The 17,488-nt window shown below is 41.0% G+C and overlaps 1 protein-coding gene across 3 annotated transcripts; it reads left to right on the forward strand.

Annotated features, from left to right (window-relative positions):
* The first annotated feature begins 1,806 nt into the window (after positions 1 to 1,806).
* herc4 (HECT and RLD domain containing E3 ubiquitin protein ligase 4) lies at positions 1,807 to 17,230 on the forward strand. Of its 3 annotated transcripts, XM_030747950.1 has the most exons (24): positions 1,807 to 2,004; positions 2,918 to 3,187; positions 3,282 to 3,441; positions 3,572 to 3,648; positions 3,739 to 3,960; positions 4,039 to 4,130; positions 7,125 to 7,255; positions 7,356 to 7,510; positions 8,149 to 8,225; positions 8,710 to 8,834; positions 9,007 to 9,066; positions 9,581 to 9,692; positions 10,397 to 10,586; positions 10,909 to 11,081; positions 11,175 to 11,294; positions 11,383 to 11,481; positions 11,569 to 11,736; positions 12,540 to 12,683; positions 12,769 to 12,935; positions 13,083 to 13,149; positions 13,241 to 13,323; positions 15,356 to 15,539; positions 15,817 to 15,919; positions 16,033 to 16,241. In XM_030747950.1, the coding sequence occupies exons 2-24, from the start codon at positions 2,962 to 2,964 to the stop codon at positions 16,239 to 16,241; spliced, it is 3,144 nt and encodes a 1,047-aa protein (XP_030603810.1). In that variant the 5' UTR covers positions 1,807 to 2,004; positions 2,918 to 2,961. The 3 variants fall into 3 exon arrangements, with proteins under 3 accessions (XP_030603810.1, XP_030603811.1, XP_030603809.1); XM_030747949.1 differs by lacking the exon at positions 1,807 to 2,004 and having other exon boundaries at positions 2,902 to 3,187; positions 16,033 to 17,230; XM_030747951.1 differs by lacking the exons at positions 1,807 to 2,004; positions 15,356 to 15,539; positions 15,817 to 15,919; positions 16,033 to 16,241 and adding an exon at positions 14,907 to 15,136 and having other exon boundaries at positions 2,901 to 3,187.
* Positions 17,231 to 17,488: the final 258 nt, after the last annotated feature.

The raw sequence follows: 17,488 nt of genomic DNA on the forward strand, positions 1-17,488 counted from the left end.
AAGTTGGTGACCTCTGTGCACTATGCACATCAGCATCCCACTCTGTGATTTTACCTGGCCTAACACGTCATTGCTGAGTTGTTGTCATTCCCAATGACTTCCACTTTCTTATAATCCCACTAACAGTTGACTGTGGAATAGTGAGTAGTGAGGAAATTCCATGACTGGACTTGTTGCACAGGTGGCATCCTTTCAGAGTACTGCGCTGGAATTCACTGAGCTCCTGAGAGTGACCCATTCTTTCACTAATGTTTGTAGAAGCAGTCTGCATGCCTAGGTGCTTGGTTTGATATACCTGTGGCCATGGAAGTGACTGGAACACCTTAATTTAATGATTTGGATGGATGAGTGAATACTTTTGGCAGTATAGTGTATCACATTATAGTTTGGATCCAAATATCACATCACATCATTTGACCTCTGACCTCACTTTTACATTTTGCATCTCCCTTTCTTTCTAGTTGACTCCAAAATGTGTTCTATCTTTAAAGAAAGGATTGTTAAGAGAAACAGAAACATAAATAAAAATAATAATTCTAAAATATACTAAAAATTAACAGGGCATTGGGATTTTTTTGTTTGTTTGTTTGTTTTTTTACTGCACCACAAACGTATTAATATACATTTTAAAAGAACAAAGAAAACAAAATGAATATATGCAAAATACAATATTATTCCCTTAAAAGTAAATACTGCTCAGAGAGCGAGCTGTCTTGGCGGAGGTTTGTTCTCTTAGAGTGCGTCTTGCTTTTGTTTGTTTTTCTTTCTAATTTTTAATTTTCATATTAACTGTTTTCATTTGTTTGTTTTGTTTTGTTTTTTAAATCACAGCCACAGGGAGCTGCTAGAAATGGTCCACTGGAGCTGAGCCACAGGTTATGAGCCCAGGTACAGGTGATTCTGTATGAGATAGTAGCTAAAAGGCTTCTTGACTTCGGTAGTTAAATTGTTCTGACAGTATTTTTTATAATGAAAGTGAGTGAGTGAGTTATGTGTGTCCAATCCCCACCAGAGGGAGCCAAGCGCCAGTGAACCAGCTCAGGCTGGCTAACGTGGTTTTGAAAAAGGCAAGTAAGGGCCAGCAGAAGTTCCAGATTCTTCCAGTGTACTCTTTATCTGATTGCTTAAGATGAACCAAACTGCAGGTAAACAGAATACCCACTGATATACAGAAATATTACTTTTGTATAACGCCTCATATTTAATCACATATATCTGAGCAACTTATACTAATCTTCACAATATACTTGTATTAGTATTTATATGTACTCGAGCTTTCTCTTTCGTTTTTTAAATTTTTTTTTTTTTTTTGAAACTTTAATAACACAGAAATACGCCCGTGTCTGAAGTGTATGGATGCGGTATATTAAAGAAAGCAAAACTGGGGGTGTGTCTGTGTGTGTGTGTGTGTTGATGTATAGGGAGGTTGGGGACTAGCAGGGTATCGTCCGTGTTTTCGTACATAAGTACAGACGGCATATCGCACCCGGTACACGCATGCGCGCGTACGCTCTCTAGAACATTTCGGCAGCTTCGCGACATTTCCTCACGTCCATGAAGTAAAGCGCGCGAAAACGTTGTGAAGACTTCCGGTTATGTTGCGCTGTCTTCAAATTAAGCCTCAGTGTCTTTACGTGTAGCGGTTCACTACTCTTCTTTCAGAGAAGTATTCAAAGCATCCTGGCTGTGCTTTGTTGATTTCGGGACAATTTAGCGTATATTTTAACCGTCGTGTACGCTTTCCGCTCTGCTACAATCAAAAAGACTTTTATTTCTAAAAGGACAAAACGGATATCCAGAGTTTGATGCGATGGCTTGACGAGTTTCTTGGCCGTACAGCAGTTGTTGACAGAACGCTGGAGTGGGTAGATTGAGCAGGATTTTCAGAAGTACCTGAGAGTTGTCTTTGGACAGTGGTGCGCTGTAATGTGCGTTTTTAACAGTCGGACCAATTAGCGAACACGGCACTGGAAGACCATAAAGTCCTCGGGTCTGGTGGCTTTGGTAAGATTGGCTGCTGGCTTTAATCTAACAGACACCTGACTGTGTGAGTTGTCAAACTGGCTGCTTTTAGAGGAACATTAAGGAATAGTGGGGCTTTAAGTTAGGAGACTTAGCTGTGCAGTCACCTTAAGTTTCTGAATGAACTCTTGTGCACATTATTTTCTGAACGCACACGTTATACAGTCTTTGGGTCTGACTAATGTTAGCTTGCTAGATCAAGAGGGTCGCTGTAAATCAGCCCTCTACTACTAAAGGCCGCGTGCTGAAACATTAAAAATCCTTAAAATAATATTCAGCTGCAGTATGATCGTTTTAAGTGCTGCCATTAAGTTGGTGAAGTGCCATCAGTCTGAAATGAGCTGCCTCGCCTGTTCGTCAAGTGACATGCTAGCGTGTGCTAACGCCCAGAACAAGTGTTATACTTCCGCTTTAAATATTATAAACATACGCATTTGTAACCTAAGAAGAAATGTGGCGGTTTATAGATTACTTATATGAGAGTGGTAGCAGTTGAATTGCATATACTTATGAGCTATACGTACATTTAAACACGTTTTGGCATGTGCTTTAATTTGTTAACCCAGTCACCCGAGACGGAAGTAGTGTTGTTTGACGGTTTTAGCAAACCTAACGGAACTCGTGTAACACCGTTAACTGTAGCTCACTTGGCTAATCTGTTTACATATTATCAGGTCGGCTTAGAATTCATCGTACCAATGGTCTCTATATGTTTGTAAGCCCAGCATCCTTAAGTCATGACCACACGCATGCGTCTGTTTCATGGGGCGATGATGCCGTTTAGCCTCTATCCGCTTTGCTAGGTGATACCTGCTAGATCACACCTTTCAAATGAAGCAGGGGATATGTGAATGTGCTCTGGACGGTTATATTAGCCGAAGTGTCTCTTTCACAGAGCCTGAGATCCTGCTTTTGCGTGCAGCTAAAGGGAGAGCTACAATGCTGTGCTGGGGAAATGCTTCCTACGGACAACTGGGCTTGGGTGGGATTGATGAAGAGATTGTGGTTGAACCACGAAAATGTGAATTCTTTCATGGGAAGCAAGTGAGTGATGTGGGGTGTGGCCGCAGACACACAGCTTTCCTGCTGGAGGATGGGACAGTTTACACCTGTGGCTGCAATGATCTCGGACAGCTGGGACATGAGAAAGCCAGAAAGAAACCCGGTTGGTGATGCATGCTGTTTGTTTGTTTTGTTTTCTAATAATATTTGGTCATAAATCACTCATTATGCAAACTCTTGTCTTTATCATCTATCAGAACAAGTTGTGGCCTTGGATGCACAGATCATAGTGGCTGTGTCATGCGGAGAGACCCATACACTTGCCCTGAATGACAAAGGGCAGGTTTTCTCTTGGGGTCTTGGATCAGATGGACAACTGGGATTAAATAACTTTGAAGAATGTGTTCGTGTGCCTAGGTAAATTCAGCAACTATCGTGAAACCTTTGTGTGCTTTACATAACGCACTACTTCCTCTTGTTTTGTTTTGTAAAGGCACGTGTAGTTAATAGATCTAATCTATCTTTTTTTCCTCCTCCATATGAAAAGAAACATCAAGACTTTGTCAGATGTTCAAATTGCTCAGGTAGCCTGTGGGTACTGGCACTCCCATGCACTTGCAAAAGGTGAGAATGGTTTGCACTTAGTCTTTTATGCCGCTTACAATATTTATCTCATGTTAAACCATTTCAATTATATCTACCTTTTTAACACAGGGGGACAAGTCTTCTCATGGGGCCAGAATCGATATGGCCAACTTGGGTTAGGAATAAACGGACAGAGCATTTCCACACCCCAGATCATTCAGTCTCTGCAGAGCATTCCTTTTGCTCAAATATCAGCAGGTGGTGCTCACAGCTTTGCCCTCACTCCCTCGGGAGCCGTGTTCGGTTGGGGACGCAACAATTTTGGTCAGCTGGGTCTCAATGACTGCAAAGGTGGGTGGTCAAAACTCTAAGGTACTTATGAGTGTTCAAACCCGAAATTCAGACTGATTTTCTGGAGGTCTTTTTCAGATCGGTATTTCCCGGCTCTCTTGAAGTCCCTCAGATCGCAGAGAGTGATTTACATTTGCTGTGGAGAAGACCACACTGCAGCGCTGACCAAGTTAAGTTATATACTTTTTGGTTCTTTGAGAACTCTGCAGCGTTGTTTGTATGGAAGGCCTGAGTTTGAAACTGTGGGATGGTGATGGTAGACTGATATACTTATTTGTTGTTGTTTGGGGTGTTTTAAGAGTAGTTTTGAATTTCTATTTAACTAGTAGCTTTATTGCTGACGAGGACCTGGAAGGGCCTATTCTAAAATTCTCAAAACAGTGGAGTCTTCATACCTTCACAAATTCAGCCATTTGGGCTCTTGTGACAGTTAACGGCTCTACTGATATGTTAGTAGACATGAAGACAATCTAATTAATTAAGGTAAATGTCTCAGAAAAAAAAAAGCTGTATTGTGAGACTTTGTGTGGTGGCTGTGTCATGGCAATGCTAAATCCAGTATTAAATTTTTGAGCTAAGAAGTAGCCCTTCAACATATAATGGATGGTATTAAAGTGGACCTACTATTCTCATTTCCATATTTTTATCCCTAGGCTTTGCATGATTTGCAGTTTAAGAAATCCTTATATTATACTGGGACTTACGCACAGCTGTGTTGTGCTTTGATTTCTTCCTTACCTTCTTTTTACTTCATTGTTTGTTTTTAATCAGTTTATATGTATAAACATTTCTTAACTGATCTCAAACAGCATTTTGGTCCAAATGAGATTACAGATGTATGACTTGTCATAGTCAGTGTGTGGTGTCCTCGCTCTCCAGTTTGCATACTGCTGAGAGATAGCTGCTGGCTGCCAAGCTACCAGTTTAGAATTCATCTCAGTGTCACAGCAGTACATCAAGTCTAAGTGGGGTTTTTAATGTTTTGCTTTTAAAAGACAGGTGTTGATTCAGCTCACCTTTAGAATACAAACTGCTCAGGTAGCCTGTGGGTGCTGTTGGTGCAGTTCCTCTACTGTCTGAAACAAGTTTCTTCCCCTTCCATTGAGCCAACTCTCTTCTGATTGGCTGCCCCTCATACAGAAGGCTTAACTAGCATGTGAGTGTGCTTGCACAGGCAGAGCTATGTGCCTGAGAAGACATATTAGGTGTGTTATTGCTTACTGATGTCATACATTTATAGAATAAACTGCCTGAAAGTGAGCATTTGGCTCACTGAGATTACTGGCTCACATGCTGAGCTCATTATTTGAAGCTTTGGGCATGCTTAATCTGGGCACCCTCCATTGTAACAGTTTATTAAAGTATTCTGATTCAATAATATAATCACAGGGGGAAACTGCTTTATCACAGACACTCAATCGAGAAATAGAAAATGGAAAGATGGGAAAATGGATAGAAATTAAAAAGTGTAAGCATTCTATATAAAAACAAGGAGCTCTATTGAAGGTGCAGCATCTTAAAATAAATGCTCCAAAGTTAAACAATACTGTGTAAAATATAAACAAGAAATGGCAAGTGAAAATAGACCTGTTGTTATAAGGAGGGGTTGTGCAGTTTGATGGCCTCAGGTAGGAATGATTTCCCTTTGGCATTCTGTGGTGCATTGCGCTGGAATGAGTCTTTTGCTGAAAGTGCTCCTGTGACTGTCCAGCATGTCATGAAATGGGTTTGAAGGATTGCCCAATATCATCCCCAACTTGGATCACATCCTCCTTTCTGGCACTGCCGTCAGAGAGACAAGTTCCTCACCTGCAGTGTTACTGACCTTGCAGATCAGTTTGTTGAGTCTGTTGTTGTCCACAACCCTCATTTTGCTGCCCCAGCACACCACAGCATAGAGGATAGCACTCGCCACCACAGACTCATAAAACATCCTGAGCATCAGCCACTAGATTTTAAAGGATATCGGTTGTCTCCGAAAGTCAAGATAACTCTTCTTGTAGAGGGCTTCTGTTTTATTGACAATGTGAACACAGATATTTATATTTTCTGCTGTCTTCACACAAACCTCACGGATGGAAACAAGGGTCACTGGTGTTCTAATCCTCCTCGCATCCACAACCAGTTCCTTAGTGTTTGCCACGTTAAGCTGCAGATGGTTCTGCTCGCACCACATAACAAAGTGGCCTACCACATCCCTGTACTCGTCCTCATCACCCTCTTTGATACATCACTACTACATAGTCATCAGAAAGACTCTGAAGGTGGCAGGTAACTGTGGAGTAGCTGAAGGCTGTGGTGTACAGGGTGAAGAGAAAGTGAGAGAGGACAGACTCCTGCTGGGCTTCAGTGTTGCTGACCGCGCTGTCTGACACATGGCTGTAGGTGCATGTACTGTGGTCTGCCAATCAGAGAGCCAGCTATCCATGTCACCAGCAAGGCATCCACCTGCATCGCTGTCAGCTTATCAGCCGATAGAGCCGACCCGATGGAGGCAAAAACACCGGAGAAGTCGAAACATGACTCTTTAAGTGCTGAGTGGATGTAGACCCTGTTGTGCAAGTAGAGAATGGTGTCCTCAACTCCAGGTTGAGAACACCAGGTGAACTAGATGGTCCAGTGGTTTGAGCATGGGCCGCCCTGGTCCAAGATGAGTTTCTCCAGGGTCTTCATGATGTGTGAAGTCAGGACATTTGTGGCACAGGGACAAAGTGTGACCTCTTCCACGTAAGGAAAAGCATAGTAGGTCCACTTTTACATTTTCAGCAGGTAATCGTGTTAGCACCCACAGCAGTCTTCTTTCACGAATAGTCCTCAGTAATTACGCTGGTAAGTAATACCATTTGTGGGTATTATTGTGATTTAAAAAAAAAAAAAAAAAAGTGCATGAGTTTGCACAGTCACTTAGAACTTGGAATAATCTTTGGTTTGTTGATTAGTGAATTTTTAAAGCTCCTTGAGCAGTGGATGAAAATGTCCATTTCCTGTCCAGGTGCCCAGAGCGCAGTAAGTTTCTTTGTCAGTAGTGGGCTGACGTTGTAGTGGAGGCCCCCTGCTGTAAGACTTTGAAGTTAAAATAATCTCCCTACTGGCCTGTAGCATTAGCAATCTGACTGTTACTGATTAAGGTCAGAATAACTCGCTCTGTTGATTTTTAAATACAGGAAGGCGGGGTGTTCACATTCGGAGCAGGAGGATATGGACAGCTTGGGCATAACTCTTCAAATCATGAAATCAATCCTAGGAAAGTGTTTGAGCTCATGGGAAGTGTAGTCACACAGATTGCATGCGGAAGGTAAAATTTACTTTGTGTATTTTTGCACATTTATCTAAAACATGTCACAAAGTCACAGTCACAAAGCTGGTATTAATTTTCAAATTACTGTGCAATCAAGGCAACACACGCTGGCTTTCACACCATCATCGGGAAAGATGGATTCATTTGGGCTTGGAGGAAACGGGCAGCTTGGTACGCGCTCCACTTCCAACAGAAAAAGCCCCGCCCTTGTCAAAGGACCCTGGGTAGCCTCCGGTACTGCAACAGATACAGGTGAGGGGAAGGTAATTAAAGCAGCAGCAAGTCATTTCTGGACTCGTGGACAGAAAGAAATAACAAAACTGATAATTTACACTGTAGAAACTGAGCATTGGAATATCGCAAATCAACAATCCAGTTTCACTGTCCAATTTTTGGTTTTTATACAGCCAATGTATTGTACCAGTATTGAATTTGGGAGGTGGCAATATTACTATATTACCTTTTTTGAAGTAAATTATGCATAATTAATCCAAGGTTCCCAACCATTTACACACTTGTTCTTTTTCCATCCTAAAATAAATGTCTGCTTCTTTGTCACATAAATGTCCTGAATTACATGAATCCAGTCCATCATGTCTGGTCTCAAACCTAAACATAAAAGTGGATTGTTGGGGGTCAACCCCTAAATACTTTGAGTCAGAATCACAGTTTATTTTTGAATTTGTCTGTGACAAACTGAATTGGATTGTAATGAATGAATGAATGAATGGTTGTCTGTCTCTCTGTTTTCGCCCTGCGACAGGCTGGCAAACTGTCCAGCCTCTTGCCCTATAGCAGCTGGGATAGGCTCCAATTTCCTGCGACCCTGAATTGGATAAGCGGAAAAAGATGGATGGATAAAAATTAATTTTCTCTCGTTCTCGTTGCAGATTTGGAGGAGAGGTGTTGTGTCAAGAGGATTTATGCCGGAGGAGATCAGAGCTTTGCTCACTATTGCAGTGCCAATGTAAGTTTTCATTCACCTCAGAAACTGAGATTTTGTGGAGATGCCTACAAATGTTCAGCACAGTGTAATAATTGTGCAGCTGTCCTGAATGCCATTGTTTTATCCCCAGCTATTTGATAGTTATCAGTAGTCAAACAACAATGATTTGACTAAAGCATTATTGTTGAAAAGTTTTCCTGTGACTTTTCTAAATGACCATAACTTATGATCTTGTAATTAAAGAAGAATAGCGTTCCAGGAAAAAGAATTGAATTTGTGAACCAAATTAAGGCAGACTGCTTCACCTGATTGGTTGGTTTTAAAACACGGGGCTATGTAGTGTATGAAGACTTTAGAAGTTTCTTTTGAAATGTCTACAGGTGCTACAAATAGTCGTGAATCCCACTTTCACACACTAAACACCTGAGCTTTTTGTAAGTTCGATTTGCACAAGTTTACATTTTCCATTTTTTTTCTGTCTGTAACTTTTAACTTTTTGGTATAGCGCCTCCAGAACGGAGACGACACAAGGATACAAGATCCCCAGAGAAAGATTGGCTCCTTGAATGAGGGTATCATACAAAAATGGTTGAACCACTCACCAGGAAGGCTCCCACTGGAAATCTCTAAGTAAAGTTTCCTCTTTTTTTTTTTTTTTTTTTTGTCCTCAGTAGATCCTTGGCATATTGGAGTTTTAGTTCACTTTAGAAATGCAGTATTTGAATATAATAAAGTTACCTGTTTTATGGAGATTTAGTTATGAAAATTGGTGACTAATTATTTGCTTTTCTGGTTTCTTCAGTGAGATTGACCTCGTGTTCTCCTCAGCAAGCTGCCTAAATGGGTCTTTCCTGTCAACGAGGTAATTCCACTCCAGATTTTTAGAAACAGTTTCATTTACAGTCCAGTTTAAAAGTCATTGCGTTTGCCTGTTTATTAAAATCAACACAGTGTCTTCGCTGAATTTCCTTTTATTCACTGTCTATTTAGCTAATTAAAGCTGTGTTAAGCTGCTGCCATCAGACGAGCCAGGTGCATGCACGAGTTTCATGGGCTAAATCAAATCACAGCCACAGCTGTAGCCATGAAAGCAGAGCTCTATTCCAGGAAACATGTTCAACAAACTCTGAGTTTAAATGTAAATTCTGAGTTGATTAACTCTGAGATTGGCTCATTTGCTACAGTGTGTGACATAACTTTTCAAGCTACTAGTTAGTTACAGTATCTCTGAATGACATCAAGTCTTAAGAGTTTTTTAGATTTTATTAACACATGCAGATTGTTTGGAGATTTATTCAGAGATTTTATGACATTTTTATTATAGTTTTTGTAGGGGGGGACTTATTTTATCTTAAGTGCTGATTTCTTTCACACAGTCATCCAGATCACTACAGTACCAGCAGTAAATGTTCAGGGGTGGACATGAACATGGCTCGCCTGCTGTTCCACAAAGTAATCCAAGAGGATCACCCTGAGATTGCTCAGCAGGTCAGTGGCCACATGTTAAAATGGTTCCATCCACCCATCCATCTTCTGTATATTCAGTTGAAGGTCGCGGAGGGGCTGGAGCCTATCCCAGCTGTCATAGAATGAAGGGAGTTTGGACAGATTACTGGTTTATTGCGAGGCTAGGATGGTGAATATGAGCTTTATTGTTCCATATGATTTATATTTGCTGGAGAACCCCTACACACATTTCTCATGGGTTGATTGGTAGAATAAAGCTAAATGGCTCGCACTGTACCTACTATTATCTCAATTATTTACTGTAATTCAAAACTGTATTTTCTGGCATGCCAATACCATGCCATAAAATACAGTACTTGGGCACTGATATTTTTTGTAACCTGTCTGATTGGTTTTGTCTCAGAAAGAAAATTTTTGGTTTTAGGTTCCTTGTGTATTCTTTTCAGCAGCGTTTATGGCCTTTGCTCATCTGATCTCGTCACTGCTGTCCTTGTCACTGACATCCATATAATTTTGATTGGATGCCTTACTGGAAAATGTGCTATATACTGTAAATGTCCCCAGTGACACTTTATTTATGTGTTGGCCCCAGTTTTTTCCACCATGTGCATTTTTGTTGCCCCTGACCCCACACCTCATCATCAGTTTTTATGAACCTGAAGCATGAATTCAGGATTATTACATTAATCATAACAGACCTGTATTCCTTCTTCTGTCTGCCTCAGATTGCTGCCAGTCTGGAGAAGAACCTCATTCCCAGGCTAAGCAATTCTCCTCCAGACATCGAAGCCCTGAGACTCTACCTCACTCTCCCAGAGTGCCCTCTCTTCACTAACCGAAATAATTATGTCACCATCTCCATCCCATTCGCCAAATCTGTCATCAGCCTAAAAGAGGCTCCACTCAAGGTGCTAGGTAGAGTGAAGGATTTTTTTTTTAAAGCTTTATTTTTTTTTCCCTTACAGTTTCAGGCTTCTTGAAATTAAATTTAAAGAAATTAAGGTCTTAAAATGGCTTATGAATCATTTATAGGAATTAAATCTGTGTATGTTTAGAACTAGTAGAAAAAATAATTGTGGGAATACCAGATCAGAAAGACCCAACAGTCCGTAATTCAGTTTCACTTTACTCTCGTGTGTAGTTTGTGTACTGGTAGTTATGGCTTGTTTATAATAGACTGAAAATCTTGCATCATTTAACATTTTTGATTTAGTGTTTGTTCTCATATTTGCATCAGGAAACTGGTGGTCTGGGTTCGAGTCCCCAGTCTTCCAGCGGCTAGTTGATTTGTACAAGGAAGTGGTGGTGTATCTGCTACAGATGCACAAGGTGGGCATTCCCGCAGTAGAGCAGAGGATTTTCACCTGTTTCCTGGACACCTCGCTCCGACTCCTGGAGATCCTACACAAGGTGAGAAAAAAATGTTGCACATTAAATTCCTGTTGCACATCATATCCTAATTTAAAGGGCTACAGGTGACAATCACTCCCCGTGCGTCTTCAGGTGAGCGAGAAAGCTGGACACATCATTCAGTACGACAAATTCTACATTCATGAGCTGGATGACCTGATAGACATCCGAAATGACTATGTCACATGGCTGCAGAGGCAGATGTACCCACTGGTGAGTCTGCTGTGGATGTTGGCGTCAATATTTATTTATTTATTTATAAGTTTTTGATATGAACCATTTGTTTATGCTCTGTTGTCAGGGACATGATGGCGTGGTGACTCTGTGCAAGTATCCCTTTGTATTTGATGCCCAAGCAAAAACTACACTCCTTCAGACTGATGCTGTCATACAGATGCAGGTGCTACTCAATTAAACCCTTTAATGACGGTTTCTTACCTTTATTCTGACTAATCACTTTTTAATCATATGTTTGCTGTGTTGTCAGATGGCAGTAGACCAGGCACAGATGCAAAATTTCAGCTCCATGTTCCTACCAGCAGTGGAATCCGTCAACCCGTGCCTCATCCTCATCGTTCGGAGGGAAAACATTGTAGGAGACACCATGGAAGTCCTCAGGAAGTCTAAGAATGTTGACTACAAGAAACCACTCAAGGTAGAAAACCATATGAAGCATACCTAATTTAAATTTGGCCACTGTCTCTATTCCAGTCATCTTCTTGTAAGCTCTGGACCCCTTCCAGTGCCTTTGCTATTTTAAGATTGCTCCCTGGAAATCTGACCACTTGCACATGTCTGCATGTGATTTCACGTGGACTTCACTCACTAATTCTGTGAGGAAACATCACCCAGCTACGAACTCTAGACAAAACGGCAGTCTTCAGTCCACCGTGTCCAAACCCAGCAGCAACATCAAGTCACGAGAATGACCAAAAGTGTGCTGGTCATTTTCTTAACAGTGCTGTGTACGGTGAATCCCTCCCCGAGGTTCAGACTGTCAGAGTTCTGCTCAGCACCTTTCAGCAGAAACAACCTGAACTACAGCACTCACAGCGCTCTGAAAAGGCAACACAGCACAATCCAGTTGTCATTTGCCACAGTCTGACTTGCCAGATTTGGCTTTCTGCTTTTGCCCCCTTCCCCAAAATGAAATTCACGTTGCAGAGATGACAGTTTGACACAGAATAGATCTGCCGAGCGTGCACACGTGCAAGTGGTCAGAACAGGACTTCCAGGGAATCAGTATCAGGGATCAGTAAACGTTACAGGAGCACTCGCCTTGGACAAGAAGACAACTTTGAAGGGGCTAACAGCCAAATTTAAATCAAGTATGCTTAGGATGGAGTTCCCAAACAATTTATACTGGACAGAATATGACTCTGCAGAGTTTAGTGTCCTTCATGTCACAGCTCCAGAACTTAGGTTCAAAACTTCATCGTTTTGTAATATTCATGGCAGGTGATCTTTGTGGGAGAAGAGGCCGTCGATGCAGGAGGTGTGAGAAAGGAGTTCTTTCTCTTGATTATGAAAGAGCTGCTAGATCCCAAATATGGAATGTTTCGTTACTACGAGGAGTCCAGACTCATCTGGTTTTCAAACAAGGTACGCGCTTTAAACCAGGCGTTGTCTCTGTATGATTTACGTGAAACCCCACTCGATTAAATCTGACACTGACTGTCGCCTGCAGACATTTGAGGATATTGACTTGTTCAATCTCATCGGGGTCATCTGTGGTCTGGCCATCTACAATCTCACTATCGTTGAGCTCAACTTCCCCTTGGCTCTTTACAAGAAGCTTCTGAAGAAGAAGCCAACACTAGATGACCTGAAAGAGCTAATGCCAGACGTGGGAAGGTGAGATCAAGGAATAGTCACCTGATGTTTCTATTTAATGGATTTATGAATGGTAGTTTGCCTTGGTATTGTCTCAACTGCATCTAAACCTTTTAATGCCACAATAATCACACAGAGAATTAAAGATTTGTGTTCCTGTTAAATCAGGAGTCTGCAGCAACTACTGGACTACACTGAAGATGACCTTGAGGAAACCTTCTGTTTGAATTTCACAGTAAGATGATTGTCTGTCAACATTTTTTTTTCGTCTTTAAGTTAGTTAAGCTGCCTGCCTATCATGAGTAATTTTTTTTTTTTCCCTCCAGATCACAGAAGAAAACTATGGTGCCACAGAGGTTTTAGAACTTGTGCCAAATGGTGAAGACATCAATGTCAATAATTCAAACAGGTAAAAAAAATTTTATTTTTTTTTTAGTTGCCTGATTATTTAACCATTTGAAGAAAATCATTAAAAGAAATTAATGAGCATTGGACTATGATGTTGACAGATGACATTGTAATCAGTAGTGAGAGTAGGGAGCAGGTGGGAGAGAGGTGTGCTCTGGAAAGGAGGAATGAATGTCAATAGAAGCAAGACAGAATACATGTGTGCGAATAAGAGGGAGACGGGTGGAAAGGTGAACATACAAGGAGTAGAGAGTGAAGGTAGATGAGTTTAAATACCTGGAATCAACCATCCAAAGCAACAGACAGTGCACAAGAGAGGTGAAGAAGGGAGTGCAGGCAGGGTGGAGACAAGTGTCAGGGGTGATTTGTGACAGAATAGCAGCAAGAGTGAAAGGGAAGGTTTACAAGATGGTAGTGAGACCTGCTGTGATGTATGGTTTGGAGACAGTGGCACTGACAAAAAGACAGGAGGCAGCACTGAAGATGGTAAGATTTTCACTAGGAGTGACCGGGATGAGCAAGATTAGAAATGAGTACATCAGAGGGACAGCTCAAGTTGAGTACTTTGGAGCCAAAGTTAGAGAAGCAAGGCTGAGATGGTTTGGACATGTGCAGAGGAGGGAGAGTGGAAATACTGAGCAAAGGATGTTGAACACAGAGCTGCCGGGTAGCAGGAAAAGAGGAAGACCACAGAGGAGGTTTTCTTACCCCTCCCAATTCAAGTGCATAATCCTAGCTATGGTGGCCACTGTAGGACAAACATGTTTTAGTCAGGCAAGAGAGTTCAAAAACATTAAATTTAGACTGTACCCCATAATGGCCATGGCCTGTGTTTCTTCTACTGTTTGTGTATAAAAAATTTTTTTATACACACTATATTTTATCAGATTTGAATAATATCAGCAACGCAATAGATCAGGAATAAGAAAACGGACATTTGTCAATGAAATATTTTGCAGTATTTTACATTTTTAGCCCTGAGTCATCTCAAAACTCTGGCTGCCGTTCATCTGTAGTGAGTGTAGGGCGTCTGCTGTTTACCCCAGCCAGGTGTCCACTTGTATTTACTCTGGAAGAGACTGTAAAACTTTGTGAAAGGAGTCCAATACGAGGTGACGAGTCAGTGAAGTTCACTTCTGTGCGATGACGGTGATAATGAGGGGAGCTGCTGAGGATTTGCTGAACTTTTCTGTCAGTAAACGCTGCTGTTTTTACCTCAGTTAGCTGCTCTTAGCCGACGTTAGTGAAACTTTCTTTAAAATGGATTTATCTTTGTTGGACTCCGACACTCAACCGTAATGTTAGCTGGAATAATGTTAGCTTATGACACGGTGTTGTTTAGCCAGCTTGTTGTCAGCTGTCCAGAGATGGGAGGGTCTCATATCTAATCTGCTGACGGTAAGTAACTGCGACAATATTGGGAATAAATAAGCATGTTTATAAATGTTTTCATATGTTAGAGTCCTGACTTCAGTTCAGGAGATGAGGTTTGAGGTGAGGAGGAAGAGGATAACAACGCCTCTTTAATGAAGGGGAACCCCTTCACAGATGATAAAACATAAGTATGATCCTTCATATCTTGAGTCTGAAGGTGCAGGTGCAAATTAAAATTTGGCTCCATGGGACATGAACACCTACAAGTCCTCCTCCGTCTTTGGTGGAACCCTAACATATGCAGCCGGTCTCTAGGAACATACATAAAGTGCGATCAGGCGGAACGATGATGTCCATCTCAGCCGCTGTATTCAAGATGTCGGGGCAGCATGGCAGCTTCCACAAATCAGCGCCTGCTCTTATTTTATTTTATTTTTTTAATGGATTAATTCTAAGTTTGTGAGAATGCATCAGTTTGTTGGAATATGTAATTACACACTGATCTATGTATGATACAATTTTTTTTTCTTCTATTAAATAACCTTAAAAAAAATGAGTGACTGTGCCTTTTTAATGCTGTCCTCCAAATGCATTTTACATGTTAACATTTTTTGAAACCGTCACATTACTTTTATTTATGTTACTTTCTTCTTCTATAGGCAAGACTTTGTAAATGCCTACGTAGACTATGTTTTCAACACATCGGTGGCTCCGCTCTTCGAGTGCTTCTATGCAGGCTTCCACAAAGTGTGCGGTGGGAAAGTTTTAGAGCTGTTCCAGCCAAACGAACTGCAAGCCATGGTTATCGGCAATACCAACTATGACTGGATGGAGCTTGAAAAGGTTTGTATTAAATAGTGAATAATAAAAATTTCATCTGACCATACGCTGTAAAGAAAATATCACCATAGCCTCTAGAAGACTAAAATGACCCTACTGTGCTCACTTGGCACATGTTGGTCTATTCATCTTTTAAAAGGTCAAGATAAAAAAAAAAAAAGCCCCAGTGGCCAGTGTTCATCTTCATAGACTATTCATTTCTCCTTTGCTTATCAAAGTCAGCCTAGTACATTATAAGAAGGATTATGAAAATAATTTTTACTGATCCTCTTTTGTTCAGACTACTGAATACAAAGGGGAGTACTGGAGAGACCACCCTACAATCAGGCTTTTCTGGGAGGTGTTTCACAATCTTCCGCTGGAGAAGAAGAAACAGTTTCTCTGTAAGTGTTGCCTAAAAGAGCAGAAAAGTTAGTTTCACTCAGATGAGTTTACATGTTTTGTGCAGAGTTTGCAAGAGTCGGGAGGGGGAAAAAAAAGTATCTTGTCTTTACAGTGTTCCTCACAGGAAGCGACCGCATCCCCATCTTGGGTATGAAAAGCCTGAAACTGGTGATCCAGCCTACTGGTGGAGGGGAGCATTACTTACCTGTCGCCCACACCTGCTTCAACCTGCTGGACCTGCCCAAGTACACGAGTCTAGAGACGCTCCGTGAGAAGCTGTTACAGGCTATAGATCACAATCAAGGCTTTAATCTTGCCTGATAGAACACAAAAATCCCTAGAGATCCATGTTGAGACTGTTGATGGCTATCACATTCCCAAATGTTAAGTTTTTTTTGCAAACTTCTCAGTCTGGATGAATGTAACAAAGGTTGGGGGGGAATAAAGGAGGCCACATGACACTAGCGATGACTGAGATGGATGGCTGGACTTTCGTATTAATGGTGACTTTGATTTTCCAGCTACTTTCATGCCATCACAGCATTTGATGCCCTATCACACACAAGTTGACATTTAATATTGCTATTGTAGATATGCTTTCATTCATGTTTGGATAGGACAAGTATGATGAAGCAAACTACTGGCATTTACAGCACAGGGGCATAAATATGCTGACAAAAACACTCCTGTAAAATACAATGAATTTCAGCAGCAGCACTTTTTGTAACGCTTAAAACTTAATGTGATGGTGAGATGCTTCTGCTGTCTTTTCACTGGTTTAAAACTTAAACACCTCAATACTATGTAATCCCAATAAACACGGTCTCAAAAAGACCTGATTCATATCTGGCAAGGTGTCAACAGAAACGCATCTTTTTAAATTACACTGAGGCAACAGTTTCTGCACGACTACTTCATCAAAACACTGTATTTTACAGGAGCTGCTCTTTTTTTCTTCTTTTTTTTGTACCCCTGTGCAAAGAAAATCTAGCTGATGTAAATCAACCTTCTTTATGTTTGGCATAAGTTCTGTTGTGACATTTGCTTGGGAGCAATGTGAAGTGTTTGCCGTAGATGCTGAGTGGATTTTCTTGGCTGTATGCCTTAACAATCCACAAATAAAATCAAAGTACAGCCACTGAAATAAATGGGTTACTTGCTAGTAAGGTACCATGCTTTTGTTAAAGTCATTATAAGTTCTTATGAAAGGTTGGTTGGTTGTCAAAAGGTTTTTTTTTTAATCCAATAGTTTGTGTTTGAATATTACTGTAGAAGGTATTTTTAACACAAAATATATGCTTTCAGTTTTTAAGAGGTTAATTCTGCCTTTCCTTATTTTCTTTCATATATGTGCTGTTACAATGATGGATGCTCATATTAAAAATGACCAAAGTTTGACGTAAGGAGGTAAGTATGTGTCCAAATAATCTCTATGTGCCAAAAGCTCAGGATTCAGACTGCTCCAAACACTGCTTCAGTTTATTTTTCTACTCTTGGATCTATATGATGTCACAGAGGACAGATATTAATATGCTCGTCTCAGGCACACAGCCACTTCCTATTAACAT

The sequence above is a fragment of the Archocentrus centrarchus genome, chromosome 15 (genome assembly GCF_007364275.1).
Source record: "Archocentrus centrarchus isolate MPI-CPG fArcCen1 chromosome 15, fArcCen1, whole genome shotgun sequence".
In the NCBI taxonomy this organism is placed as follows: Eukaryota; Metazoa; Chordata; class Actinopteri; order Cichliformes; family Cichlidae; genus Archocentrus; species Archocentrus centrarchus.